General features: G+C 39.6%; 1 protein-coding gene across 3 annotated transcripts; it reads left to right on the top strand.

The window, feature by feature from the left end:
• The first annotated feature begins 287 nt into the window (after positions 1-287).
• On the top strand, positions 288-11,268 carry LOC148315689 (uncharacterized). Of its 3 annotated transcripts, none has more exons than XM_088287411.1 (8): positions 288-488; positions 1,255-1,303; positions 8,569-8,640; positions 8,758-8,832; positions 9,102-9,119; positions 9,318-9,371; positions 9,673-9,735; positions 11,024-11,268. In XM_088287411.1, the coding sequence occupies exons 1-8, from the start codon at positions 486-488 to the stop codon at positions 11,230-11,232; spliced, it is 543 nt and encodes a 180-aa protein (XP_088143537.1). In that variant the 5' UTR covers positions 288-485; the 3' UTR covers positions 11,233-11,268. The 3 variants fall into 3 exon arrangements, with proteins under 3 accessions (XP_088143537.1, XP_088143536.1, XP_088143538.1); XM_088287410.1 differs by having other exon boundaries at positions 9,102-9,158; positions 9,237-9,371; XM_088287412.1 differs by lacking the exon at positions 9,102-9,119.
• Positions 11,269-14,934: the final 3,666 nt, after the last annotated feature.

Below are 14,934 nucleotides of genomic sequence, written 5' to 3'. Positions count from 1 at the left end.
ATAGAAAGTAAGTAAAACAACTAAGCAAGCTCAGGTAGTAGTACAAAAAATAACTAATAACTAATTTGGTGGCCGTGTTGCGGCTGCGATTTAACTGGACAGCCGCTTGTGTGTCTCTTTTACTTGTATGCTTGTGTGGAACAGAGAGGTCCCCAAACGTACTATCTTTCTCCCGTTACTGGTGCGAAGTCGAACAATTGCCCCCTCCTCCCCATTCACCGATCACTTGTCGTTTCAAGAAAAAACATATCATGACGAGATATAAGTTATCATGAGTTCTTGGCCGCATAATGGATTGAAAAATCTTAACCAGTTTCTCTTTTTTGCTCTTGATAACTACGTTCGCTGTTACGGTGGTGTGTGCTGTGTTAAAAACAAGCACTCCCTTTTCGACCGCTCACCTGCTTATCGGCAAATTCGCTCGACTAACCACAAGCATCGAGAGTACAGGACATTGGGCTCAAGCTGCCGGGCATTCAAGAGAAATGGTAAGTGTTTTATTTTTGTATTCCCTTTTTACTTGCCTTCAATTTTCACACGGGAGTTCGAGCAATGTAAAATGAGCTAACTTTGTGTCAGTGTGGTGGAACTTCTCCAGGATGGTTGCCGCATATTTAATGCTAAGTTATTTGTTAATAAGCGGCCTGTACACGCGCCAGCGTCGAGTAAAACAGTTGAATCCATTAATTTGGTTTATTGTTTTTGTGAAATACACGTTATAATGAAGCTTCTAAAGTCTGTGTAAAGTAGAATGCACGATGAGTGCGAAAGAGAAAGAAACAGAGGACAGGATGATGATGGATGATGATGATTAGTTCATCCTCCTTCCATTGTCATGCGGTTTACTTTTTTTTTTTTACATGCGTCATTGTACTTTTTTAGTATAGGCCTGTTTCGCGTAGGTGCTCTAGATATTGTTCATTGAGATACGGTATATTTTGGTAAAAGCCACATTATGACACAATAAATTATTAGATTTTTAGTCTGTTAAAACTGAATGACCAAACTGATTAATATGATAGCCCAATGGTTGTGTAAGCCAGGGGTTAAAACTATACACTGCAAATATTGGGGAGTGATATTTACTTGAAAAACTTGACAAGTTTTTTTTCAAGTAAATATTACTACAAATTATGCTATATGTGAAGTGTAGTGAGTTTAACACTCCTGGTAAGCAACACTTAAAATGTCTGAGGCTGTAAAGTGAAAGTAGTTCTGTGATCTGATGATCTTTGATTGTGTCACTGTTTACAGGAGGAAGGCACAGATTTCTTTTCCAGTGGTGACACTTTTGACGGCGCAGGTGAGTTGGGGGACGAAGGGGTGTGGGGGCTTAGTGGTGGGGTAAATCTAATTTGTGTCAGGATAGGCCAGTAATCAATATCACTACAAAATGCGTTTGATAAACTGTTCAATTAATCAAAATCAGGAATAAATCACAGATCCCTGCATTCTCCGTGCTGTAGGCAGAATCTACAGCAGGGGTATTCAATTAAAAGTCACAGAGGCCCACTACTAAAATTTCTTCCAATCAAAAGGTTCGAATCAAAGTCCTACTTCCCTTATTGTCTAGCCCAGTGCTTCTCAATTATATCCTGTCACGCCCCTCCTACCAAGAAGAAAACAATTCGCGCCCCCCCACCAATTTTTTTTTACATTTTGTACTAATGTGCATGTTCTTTGTATGTTGATGTTAGATTGTCAATAAAATATCCCTTAACAAAGCTAAATTGATAAGAAATATAAATTTTAGGACTATTATTGTGAGGAGTTCAAAATACAGTACTCTGTTGTGCAAATATTGATGAGATGATAAATATTTAGTTTTTTTTTTTTTTTTTTTTTCTACCAAACCAAACACAGTTATTAAAATGTACATAATATAGAAAAGACAAAAATTAGAGTCAAAGGGCTCAAACTCGTGTTGTTTGAGATCGCCTTTTTCGGTCCTAAAACAATGCATCATTCAGCCATACCACGGCGGAAAAAAAGCATCCTCAGGGTCCCACGTGCCCCCCTCAGCATGGGCGCGCCCCACAATTTGAGAATCACTGGTCTAGCCTATGTTCACATTTTTATATAGTTTTAATATTTAGAGTAATTTTGAATAGAGCACACTTATATACTAAATATTTAACAATGTTACCATTAAACACATTTCCCAGTCAAATAAATATAAGGGGTTTATTTCACATTCAAGAAAATGTAAGCGGCTCCAGGTTAAAGGATTTAAGGGCGACACTTGCAGATAAAAAAAAGGAAAATATCTCCTGCAGAAATAAATCAACTGCTGAGCATTGAGTTAATGTCTTTTCCCGTTTTTTTCCTGAAATCAAAGAGTTGTCCGCCTAAAAAAAGGGAAGGCTTAGAATTTGGTTGATTATTTCACATACCTGGTCTTTGTGTTTTCCTTTAAATAATTTTTGTTAGCCGCATTTAAGCACTCCTTCGCAACTGCCCTGACTGAACTTTTTTTTTTTTTTAATGTTTGCCCAAAATCCATGAATGATACTTTTAGTGAACATTCGTTTGCATGCCGCTGGCTGTAAACGAAAATGGAAAATGTAAAAATCCGCAAGACTGCACTCAAAGTTCGATGTTTTTGCGTGCTCTCTCCTCAGACTTCAGCAGACAACTTTGAGCAAAAGAGCAGTGCCTTGTTTCGTAGTGGCACTTCGTGTTGGTGCGACGGTTTCGGAGCAAATGACGCACACTGGTTTTAAACCGGCTGAAGCCAGAATGAACATCAATTTCTCCGTCCATTCATTTTTAAAACAACACGCATCGACCTTGCTAACTTTTGAGCAAGCACTCTCTTCATGTCTGCTGCACATTTGGCAGTGGATCAGAAACAAAAGATTTGATTGGCTCAAATCAGTGACGCATTTACCGTAATAGAAGCGACCACGTTTGCGAATGTAGCCTGAAAAAAAATTCTGTTCGTGTACATTTATCATAAATTGGTCATGGGTCCAGTCCGAACCATCAGTCAGTCCGCATCCGGACCGAGGTCCGCCATTTGGTTATGCCTGATCTACAGTATGGTGTTAGATTTGTGTCACAATTACCCGCACGTAAGAGGAACTTTACTTTGTCCTGCATTAGTCGGGACTTTCAACAACATCATCAGGACTGGACTCTCTTGCAGTCCACTTTCTTTGAGAACCACCAAGTTTGACATTGTGGAATTCCTTATTCCAGGCCTTTTTACAGCCTTTTTGCATCTTTCTGCTATAGCTGGAAAACGTTCACTTCAGAATCTTTCTTGTTTCTCTGTTTGACTTTTATTTCCGCTGTCTTTTCCCTGCGGTGCTTTTCCCTCGTTCATATTTCTTAGCTTCACTTTTGGAGCCAAGGAGGTAGTGGCGATCTGAAGAGCCCATTTTCATACAGTCTTTATTCTTGCACATGTACTGGTCTTTACACCCACCACCATGGACGTGCCTCTCAAGGCACATACATCATTCCGTTTCGCAATACCTTCTTTTTGGGCATGTCTTCAGACCTTAAACATTTTCAGTAGGATCTTGTCATGGTGTTTGTGATTCTCATCTCCACAAACAACACAATCATTTATGGATTTAGTCGCAGCATTTTTTGTGTGTGTTAGTTTGTTATCCATCTTGTCAGAGCTTTTATGTGCTTTTGAGATGCTCAAGTCTCTTGAGGTTATCCTATTGCTCATTCAGAAATGCAAGATAATAATCAAAATGATTGACTTACGTGACACTATTTTTTCGATTGACCATAAAGACAAGCTTTGCTTTCTTCACAAATTCAGGAAGCTTGTTATTGATGGCTTTTACCACAAGTGGGTTCTTCATCGCGCAAGGGCTTTCTCCAATGTTTGAATTACCTCAACCATATTCCTTGAGAATCTGACAGAAAACTACAACAAATAAAATAATGTAACAGATGGAATTGAGCCAAACTTATCCTTTTACTGAGTGACCTTTGTTCCAAGTAGTTGTGCATCTTCAGTGAAAGATGTTTCGTGTACTTAGCATGGCTGATCATGGCTTTATGTATTTTTATTGTCTCGGATGCGCTAACTCTAATAATTTTCATGGTGAGGTGAAAGTTTATAATAAAGGCACATGGCTGCTGTTAGCTCATTAGGAACCTGGTTAATGCTCTTCTCTCATGTGATTTCGTTGCAGTTGCTGATGTAATGGATAGCTGTCATGTTGAACAGAACGTAAAGGTAGGATATGTTATATTTGAGATCTTAAAATGGAAAGTGGAAATTAAAACATGAAAATTTTTTAATGAGGTCTCCCCGGCAACATTTTTTTCATGTTATTCTGTTTTGGTTTAATTTTTGTTTTAACAGAGAAAAAGACAGACTTACTTACTTTGCCTTTGGCTCTCAATTGGCTTTCAACCTTATTTTTGTAATGTAATCTAATTTAATTTCAACACATGGGGAAAACCTTACATTTGTCCAGCTGAGCAACACACTCACATTCCTTAATATTCAGCGAGCCTTTTTCTTTGCTAACTTGCATAATAATCTCTTTATACTGATTGTTTATGGACAAGTGTAACATTAATTTACATCTCTCTCTCTCTCTCTCTCTCTCTGTCTGGGGCTGAATGATTTTAGGAAAAACTTGTCATTTTTCTGACAGATATTACGATTGCGATTTTCTGCATAATGTACAGTGACATTTACAGACATTACAGAGCATGCCATTATACCAGTAAAAACAATAAAAGCTATTACTGTAATAATGCAAAGACACTTCAGAGATTTTGTGAGCAGGGCCGTTTTTTCCAAGTTTTTAAAAAATAGTTTTATAAATTTGTATTTTTGTATTTATGTGTAATTGTGTATTTGAAATGTATTTTTTAAAGCCCAAATTGTTTTACATTTTGTACTAATGTACATTTTCTTTGTACATAAATGTCAGATTATGTCAATGAAATCATTGTCCCTTTAGCAAAGCAAAATTGCTTAAAATATATACATTTGAGACCTATTATTGTGTAGATCTCAAAACCCAATACTCTATGGTGCAAATATTATTGATGAGATTATAAATATTTACTATACGTTTGACATCGGACCTCTTCGTCATGATTAAGTCATCCGTTTACGTGTTCCGGTCGCAGAGCGTCTGCTATATTGCTATTATAGCCGTCATCTTATTGTGTCTATGCCTAGATACGTACTGATTGCAAGATAACATTTCTGTTAATTGCTGCCGGCTTTCCACCCTAACGCGTTTCTAACCAGACTTCTGTGAAAAGTCGACTGTACAACTAACGCTATACTTTGCTTTTTGTTTGCCGCCTCTGAGAAAACGCTACGTGTTAGAGCGGTCGTTTATTTGTCATTATACAGCTTGATGCTGCTGCTGTGCACGGACTTTCTTATAGTACAAATAAAGTCCATAGTCCAGCGGCGCAAGATAGCTTGGCGCTGCGCACTCAAGCAGGGGGGAAAGAAATAAGTTTCGGGGCTTCGGACAACAGCACAAGGCTTTTGTTTCTTTTTTTTTTTTTTTCTTTTTTTTTTTTTGTGATCTGCTTCGTGAATGTGTGACGCAAACCGCAGCTTTGACGATCTCGATATTGCGTTGTCTGAGATTTCGGTCCCAAAACGATAAATCGTTCAGCCCTTTATCTCCCCATCCATCCATTTTTTTTCCCCATTGATTGCGGTTTATCTTCTCTTCCACAAGTTAACGAGCCCCAAAAGGTTTTTACATATTTATATTTAATTATTATTAATTTTAAATAGTAATACTATAATGTTAAATTATACAATACAACTTTATATAGTTTCACAACAGCGCAAGCTGTAACATAGCCTGTTATGTATATATAATAACATCTGGTGTATTGTCTGTTATACTTTCAAAATGCTTGAACTAAAATTCTAATAATTCCCTTTACAATTTTGGCAGTTGCAGGATGAAATAGTGGTTCCGCCCTTAACACGAGAAGAGAGTGTATTTGTAAGTATAGCTCCTATGTTCTTCAGAACATGCTTGTATTTGTAATTGTCAGATTTAAATGGAAGTCACAGGAGTCAAATTTTGTTTTGTATTGTCCTTTTTGTATTGTCAGCTTAATAAATTATTCTATTTTAGGGAAGACTTGTGATGTGAAGTTGCATCTGTTTTGATTCTTATGTCTCTGTCCTGTTGTAGTTGACCAAAGGAATGCTGGAGGACAACTCTGAAGTGTCACTTTCCAATGACAGCAGTGGGGATGAGTATGTACCAGCATCATCAGAGGCCAATTCTGACGAATCATCAGAACAAAGCAGAGATGAAAAAATACATTCCAGGGAAGAAGACTCTTATGAACCCCAGCTAAAAACAGGGACGCACGACAATCTGACGTTGTTTTCTAGCAACAAAGAGGATTTAGGGGTATCAAGATTGAAAATTAAGAAAAGACACAAAAAGAGCGACAAGAGATGCTCAAGTTTGAGTGAAGATGAAGATTCTAATGATGGAAGACTGAAGACAAAAAAAAGGCGCAAGAGTGACAAGAGATATTCAAGTCTAAGAGTGAAGACCAAATTAAGACCCCAAAAGCGTGATAAGAGTTGCTTAAGTGTGAGTGAAGAAGACAATTCAGGTGAATCAAGACTGAAGACCAAAAAAAGACAGAAAAAGAGTGACAAGAGAATCAAAATTTCTCGAGTAGAAGACGACACAGATGACTCTATGTTTGAAAGAAGAAAGAAAAAGACTTACACTAGATTTAAAACATCCTATCATAAGGCACGGTCTGATAAAAAGTGTGATTCTCCTGTTGTAGCTAATGTTACAAAAGTAGATGGATCTAAAAAATACCACCAGAAGAAAAACTACTGCCTTTACTGCAGGGAACCACAATCAAAAATTGCACGACACTTGGAACGGAAACATAAGGATAAAAGTGAAGTTGCCAATGCAGTGATATATCCCAAAAAGTCGAAGGAAAGGAGAAATCTGCTGGATCTCCTTCGCAAGCAGGGAAATCGAGCACAAAACATTGATGCACTCACGAAAGGAGAAGGGACACTGGTAGCTTGTAGACAACAAAGTGAAGGCAAGAGCAATCCAAAGGACTATCAGCATTGTTTTGCATGCTTTGGGTACTTCAAGCGCAAGTCTATGTGGAAGCATGCGAAACGGTGCGTGCTTGCACAAAGTGTTCGCAGAACATTACCGGGGAAAACAAGAATACAATCACTGTGTGCTTCTGCTCAACCAGCACCTACAGATGTGAGCACGAAAGTATGGGCCCTAGTGAATAAGATGACTCAAGATGAAATAACCCTTGCTATTAAAGGTGATAAATACATCATGAAAGTCGGAGAAAAAATGTACAACAAGCACCGTGAAACTGCTTCCCAGCACGACAACATCCGCCAAATTATGCGAGGACTGGGGAGACTTGTGATTTTCGGAAGGACAGTGACCCCTCTAAAAACACTGGAGGATTATATTAATCCACAACACTTTGAACATGTAATTCGAGCTGTGAAATTAGTAGCTGGCTTTGATGATCAGATCAATACATTTGAGAAACCCACACTAGCTACAAAGCTAGGGCAAAGCATCCAGAGGGTTGCAGACATTATGGAGGCTGTAGCCCTCTCAACACAAAACAACGAAAAGAGGCAGGTGGTCGAAGAGTTTAGGCGTATGTACAGTCAGACTTGGAACGAAATGATTTCTTCTGCTGCGTACCGCACACTGGAGGAGAAGAAGTGGAACAAACCGAAGCTCATACCATTAGCAGAGGATGTAAAAAAAATGCACATGCACATGGCGGACAAGCAAAAACAATATCACCAGCAATTATTGTACGAAAAAAACTCAAGGAATTGGAGCAATCTTGTTAAAGTTATATTAGCACAGATAATCTTTTTCAACAGAAGGCGCGAAGGTGAAGTCTCGAAGATGAGCTTAGAAGTATTTATCACACGGGATAAGTCAACATTTAATGAGGATGTTGGAGACGCCCTGACTGGACTGGAAAAAAAGCTTTGCCAACATTTTGAGCGTGTAGAAATTCGTGGGAAGCGCGGCAGGAAGGTGCCTATTATCTTAACTCCTGCTATGGTGCAGTCTCTCGAGCTACTTGTTGAGGAGCGAAGCTCATGTGGTGTTGGTGAAAATATGCATTTGTTTGCTAGACCAGGGTTTGGAACAAGACTTCGTGGGTCTGACTGTATCCGGGAGTTGGCTAAAAACTGTGGGGCCCAAAGTCCTGCAACTCTGTCTTCCACTAAACTGAGAAAACAAGTGGCCACTCTTTCAAGAGTACTCAATCTCAATGACACTGAACAAGATCTTTTGGCAGACTTTCTAGGACATGACATCAGGGTGCACAGAAAATTTTATCGCCTCCCCGAAGGAACTTTGCAATTGGCAAATATAAGCAAGGTCTTGATGGCCTGTGAACAGGGCAGACTAGGAGAATTTAAGGGAAAAAGCCTGGATTAAATCGTGATTTGCCCCAATGGTAAGAAAATTATTCTAAGGATAAGATGCCTTTCCACCTCTATAATTTAAATTCACTGGTATTTGACTTAATCTGCCTTTGTTTGTCACCATAAAGACCAAACTGACATAATGCAAGAAAGCTCTTCATCTCAAGATGATGATCTTGGTGCTGCAGCAGATATGTCAGGTATTCTTCTGATTTGTGTGCCAGACAAGAAATTTTTTTTGTAAATTAAAGTTATGTTTCATTGACGGTCGGTTTGCATGTAAAAATAACATCAGTGCCAAATTGAATGTTTGCCAGGAGGGGAACAGGTTAATCAGAAGAAGAAATGTGCTTCAAAACAGAGGCGGCTTGCACAGAAGCAAGGCTCAGCAGGTAAGAATTTTGCATGTTGATTACGTGTCCTGATGGTCGCTAACTAATATGTCAGTCAAATATGTCCGTCAGCTCTATTAACAGTAATGTTGCTGTATAACTTTCACCAACAGATAGGTAGTGAATGTTCCTGATCTAGTGATGCCCAATGGGCTGATAAACGGAACCAATATATCTTGAGAATTTCTGCCATGTTTTCTCTGCCTATGAGGTGTCAGTAGGCTAGACAAGCTATCTACATCATTTTGCTCCTGATTACTATTTTCCAGGGGAGGATCCTGGAAAAGGTGCTTCAAAGCAACAGCTTGGACAGAATCAAGGCTCTGGTGGCTAGAATTTTGTTTTATGTGTCCTGTGTTTCGACATGAATTTTATTGCTTTGTTTTATGAATGTTTCTGTACAGTGACGCTGGATGGGCATACAATTACAAAAGTTGCAGAGGCTCATTCTTTCTCCGAGGTCATTTTCTATGAATGTTTTCCAGGCGGAGCTTCAGTTCTTCGACAAAAACAACAACCTGGAGAAGAACAGCATTCAGGTGTGTGAAACATGGCTTTGACTTTTACATTTATGTCACTGGCTCACCAAACAATGAATATATTGAGCTGAAAATTGAGAATTTTGACTTGAAAATTAAAAAAAAAAAAAAAAGCGACTCGCAAAAAAGAGCCCTCTTGCAACGAGCTAGGGCAATGTTACTCAAGTAGTGTTGCCCAATGGGTGGATAAATTGTACCAGAATGAAAATATTAACTCATGCCTTGTTTTCACCACTTAATGATATGACAATAGGCTAGTGATGCATTGTAAATGATTTTATTTCCCATGAATATTTTCCAGGAGAGGAACCTCCACCTCAGGATAAGAAAGGTGGACAACTTGGACAGAAGCGAGGATCACGAGGTAAGAATGTCCTATCATTTTTAGGTCTCCTGTGCCTTGTACATGTAAATTAAATTATTGTTGTAGAAGTTTCTAGACACTGTAACTGAATAGCAAGAGGGAAACAAAATGCTCATTTACCCTTTTCATGCCAGACACAAGTTACTACGTCCAGTCTCCCCTGCTCGGCAGGGATAGTTACTCATTGCATTGCCTTTGCCTTACAAATAGTGTTAAGATGTGAAAATAACCTCCTGATGTTTCATGGAGACACCCCTAAAGATAATGTTACGTCATTGCCGTTTATGTGGTGACTACAGTTATGACAAATGTGCACTTTTTGCTTTGTTTCAAGTGGAATTAAATTAAAGATAAATATAAAGCCAATACCGTGACTCATTACAACTTTGCAGATTCACGGACAATCAAACAGTTGTCTATGCCTGCGTGAAGCGAATCAGTGAAATCAAGGATGTACATATGTGAGCCGGCTGTTCAGATTGTGGTTGCTTTGCAAAAAATCCAATAGGACCACATATAAAAGCAACCCAGGTTGGATTTGAAAAAAATCTTAATCAGACTATCACAAAAAACAAGATGCAGGTCATATATGGGCAAAAAAAAAACATCCAATCCGGGTTGCATTTCTCTTCAATGTGAACCTAGTCAAACAGAACAGTCCAGTTGCAATTGATTCAATGCCTTCAGAATAAAATGACCTGCATGAATGAGAATATTCACAGGCAATGACCTGCAGATCACCCTGAGTTGACGTAAACTCCTCTTGTAGTTACCTAGTTAATCTGAGTAAAAGAACTTATTAAGAAGAAAAATAAGATGATAGCCTAAAGCTGGTGTGGTAGGAAAAGACAACAACAAAAAATGTAAATGAAATCGTACTGCACAAGTGAACAGTTCAACACCTAATTAACATGAAGTGAATTTTCCTTTCCTTTCCTCACCTTCCAAATGGAATGCCTTGTCTGTTTTTTTAATGATTAATTCAGAATCCTCTTTTGCTGGTAGCATCAACAACAAATGTGTCGGCTGTGATTTGTTTGAGAACAAAAAGAAGCTATCAATAAGGATAAATGTATTGTGATGTATTTATTTTATATATTATAAAATATATATTTTTTGTAATATCGTCGCAGCCCCGATTATATTCACTGACAACCTATTCAGGTCAACCCAAGTTCTTGGAAAACAATAGGCACAGAGACTACACCTATTGGGCAGGGAGGAAAGTCAAGAATGTCTTTAATTTCCAAAGTATCTGTGCTTTAAGTGTTTTTACTCTCTTTTCAAGGTACGAATCGACCCAAACGAAAGTGGTCAACTGAAGAGGTTATGGCTGTTGAACACTCTTTGATGGACTTTATACGCACGGGTAAGACCCCGGGAAAAGCAGACTGCGAGAGATGCATCGCAGCTTCCCCGGGAGCCCTTGCTGAGAGGGACTGGAAGGCCGTTAAATTCTATGTCCACAACAGGATTGTTTCTGATCAGAGGCTATAGACACAGGTCACCACTACTTTCTCGCTGTATAATGTGCTGCACACACTGTATAATGTATATATTTATTACGTATAATAAATGACATCCTTTGATGACATAATAAGTCGGTAGGAGAAACTGCAGACTTGTCTCAAATTTGATCTATTTACTTCATTTATTATTTTTATTATTCATATTATATTATTCTTTTATTTAGTGGTTGCTCTTTTGTAACTTATTTTAAAAAAAACAGGTGTAAGTGTCATCATACCGTCGACATCAATAGGATAGTTAATTTAGTTTAATTTAGATCCAACATATGGCTTACTTTAAAGAGAATTGAGCTTTAAGCCCCTCACTGCGCGGCTAACATTTGCAACTTGAGCAGCAAACGTTTGCTTTTGCTGTTGAAGGAAGCAAAATGCTTGTTCATGTCAGGGTTTATTTAACATTTGCCAAATGTGGTACTGTTAAAATACATTGTCCACACCCAAGTTGAGAGATGTATTTAATTCTGGTGATGCCAAGGAAGTGTTGTCCAAAAAAGGTAGGTATTTATTTGGGGGTTTTAAAGGTTATATTCTTAGGTAATATTGTGACACTGTTAATAAATATATATCTATTTATCTATCTATCTATATATATATTAATTCGGGGATGTCCCATTTGTTCCTATGATGTCTAAAAAAGGTGGTCTTAAAAAGGTAGGCATTTTTTGGGGGGGTGGTCTTAAAAAGGTAGGCATTTTTTTTGGGGTGGTCTTAAAAAGGTAGGCATTTTATGGGTAGTCTTAAAAAGGCAAAATCTAATGTTATATTGTGATACAATTAAAATAGATTTTTTTCCAAGTTCAAGGATGCCTTTCATTTGTTCCTGTGATGTCTAGAAAGGGTGGTCCTGGAAAGTAGGCATTTTATGGGTGGTCTTAAGAAGGTAACAAATGCAAGAAGGGGTGTGTGTGTGTGGGGGGGGTGCGTGTGTGTGTGGGTGTTTGTCTTTGCACTATTGTGAGGACCAGTATCTGACAGCACAATCATAGCGTGGGGAGCCAAAACCTGGTCCCCATGAATTTAACCATTGATTTAGTCATAAAATGACCTAAGAAGTGTCCTGTCAAATTTTCAAAGGTAGCCCCAAGATGCACAAAAACCAACATTTTTGTGTATAACTGTGTTTGCTCTGTGCTGCTCCTAGTGGCCGAAAATGGTACTGCACCCACACACAAAACACACGCTTACACACACAAAAAAATCAGTTCTTAATACAATGCGGGGACACCTTGCGCAAGATGGCTACAGCACACACAATAATTTAGGTTTTCATGCATTGTGGGTTCACCTTGAGCAAAATGGCTGCAACAGGAAGCGATCTACCTAACTCAAGATGGCAAAGTCATGGTTGAAGATGTGATTGAAATGTGAACCTTGAGCTCATCTAGATGATGGTCTAAGAGCTGTCAACATGGAGTACAATGCTACCAACAAAGTAAAAGGAGCCTTACGAAACATGTTCCTGCTGAAAGTGATAAACTGCACAATGTGATTAGTATGTCAAATCAAGTCAAATTCATTTGTATAGCCCTTAAGCTCACAAAGTCTCAAAGGGCTTCACATGCCCACAATCCACATCCCCTGATCTTAACCCCCTGGAGGGCAAGGAATAACTCAAAAGAAGTATGCAGGTACCAAAGGATGTTGGTTTTTTAAAAAAGATTACATTGACATTTACATACAATATTCACTACATGGTAATGAAAGCTGAAGAACAAGCTTATGCCTACCCCACCATACAAAATAGTACAGCAGGGGCATCCAAACCTTTTGCATCAAGAAACTCATGTTAACACAAAAAACTGAAATACTATGCAGTAGAAATAAATATGAAAATAAGAATCATCCCTACAGTACAGCTGTCTTCAATCTGAATTCATTCACTGTGGTGTTTGTAAATGCGTTTGTGATGTGTCTTTGCTTGTGTGAAGCACATTGTGCCTTGCGAATGAAATGTGCTTCATAAATTAAGCTGCCTTTCCTTACCGCTTGTTCTGGACTCCATAGAAAAATAAGTTTTTAATGTCAATGTTACATTACTGGGTAGATAAAAAAAATCCAATAAAATGGAAAATTTCAGTCAATAATGTTTGTGGTTTAAACTATTAATCCATCCATTCATCCATTTTCTACCACTTATCCTGGGATGGTTCATGGTGGCAACATCTTTAACGGGGAAGCCCAGACTTCCCTCTTCCCAGCTACTTCTTCAAACTCTTTCGGGGGATTCAAAGGTGTTAGCAGAGAAATTCCTCGGGCCCCCTGCCAGTGAGACAAGTACGGGATGCCTCACCAAGGAGGCGTCCCGGAGAAATCCTAAACAACTGCCCGAGGCTCCTCATCTGGCGCCTCTCAAGTTAGAGGAGGAGCAGATCGTCTCTGAGTCCCTCCTGGATGACCAAGCTTCTCACCCTATCTAAAAGGGATATGTGGAGGAAACTTATTTTGGCCGCTTATATCCAGGATCACATTCTTTCGATCACGACCCACATCTGGTGACCATAGCTGAGGGTAAGATTATAGATCGACCGGTCTATCGACAAGGACCAGAATTCCTGGAAGCATTTTGTTTGAGTTCGGCAAACTTCTCCCAAGCCTGAATTTTTGCTACGGCGACTGCCACAGGTGCATTTCGCTTGGCCAGCTGGTACCCGTCAGCTGTCTACAGACACCCACAGGATACACTCAGAAAGACACCTTCTCCAGCTTGTCGGCATCCCGCTCCACTGAGGTCCAACAGCGGGTTTGGGAATTGCTGAAATTACATCTACCACGACCACAGCTCAGATTGGATGCTTCAACAATTGACCCATGAATCATGGTCCACTCTGACTCAATGTCCCCCGATTCCTCCAGGACATGTTCAAAGTTCTGCTGTAGGTGGGAGTTGAAGCTCTTTCTGACAGGGGATTCTGTCAGAAGTTCCCAGCAAACCCTCACAATAGATTCGGGTTTGCCAGGTTGGACTGACGTCTCCCACAATCGTCAACGCACCACCAGGTGTTGATCAGTTGAAAGATCCGTCCCTCTCTTCACCCGAGTGTCCAAAACATGCAGTCGCAAATACGATAACCACAAAATTGATCATTGAACATGACATGACAGTCACAGAAGTCCAATGATTAAAAATTTTGTGGATCAGCACAAACAACATTCAGGACCCGCCCCCGAACTGAAGGCGGAGGGAGGCTTCACTCTCGTCCACTGGGATGAACGCCAATTTACAAGCACCAACCCAGGGGGAATAAGCCCACACCTGCCCTGGAAATATCACATTGGGGAACTCCAGAGTGGAACAGAGTCCAAAACCCCTTGAGAGGACTGATACCAGAGCACACACTGTGTCTGGAGCCGAGTCCGACTCTGTCTGATTCTCAAATAGTGGGGGGGCGCGGTGCGATGCTGAGGGGGGGCGTGTGGGACCCTGGGGGACATGTTTTTTTGCATGGTTTTGGGACAGAAAAAGGCGATCTCAGACAACGCCAGTTTGAGCTCGTCAAAGCTGTTTGTGCCCCTAGTTCACGCAGTACTGGTTTTAAAAAAGTGTCGCCCTGTCACGCAGTACTGATTAAAAAAAAAAGGGTCGCGCTGTCACGCAGCACTGATTAAAAAAAAAGTGAAGTGATTTCTTTCGCCGCTCCTTAAATGCCCCGCGCCAAGCTATCTTGCGCCG

Source organism: Idiotropiscis lumnitzeri, unplaced genomic scaffold (genome assembly GCF_059441095.1).
Source record: "Idiotropiscis lumnitzeri isolate Australia: NSW breed Sydney's pygmy pipehorse unplaced genomic scaffold, RoL_Ilum_1.0 HiC_scaffold_59, whole genome shotgun sequence".
Lineage (NCBI taxonomy): Eukaryota > Metazoa > Chordata > Actinopteri > Syngnathiformes > Syngnathidae > Idiotropiscis > Idiotropiscis lumnitzeri.
This window is presented reverse-complemented; position numbering and strand designations above follow the sequence as displayed.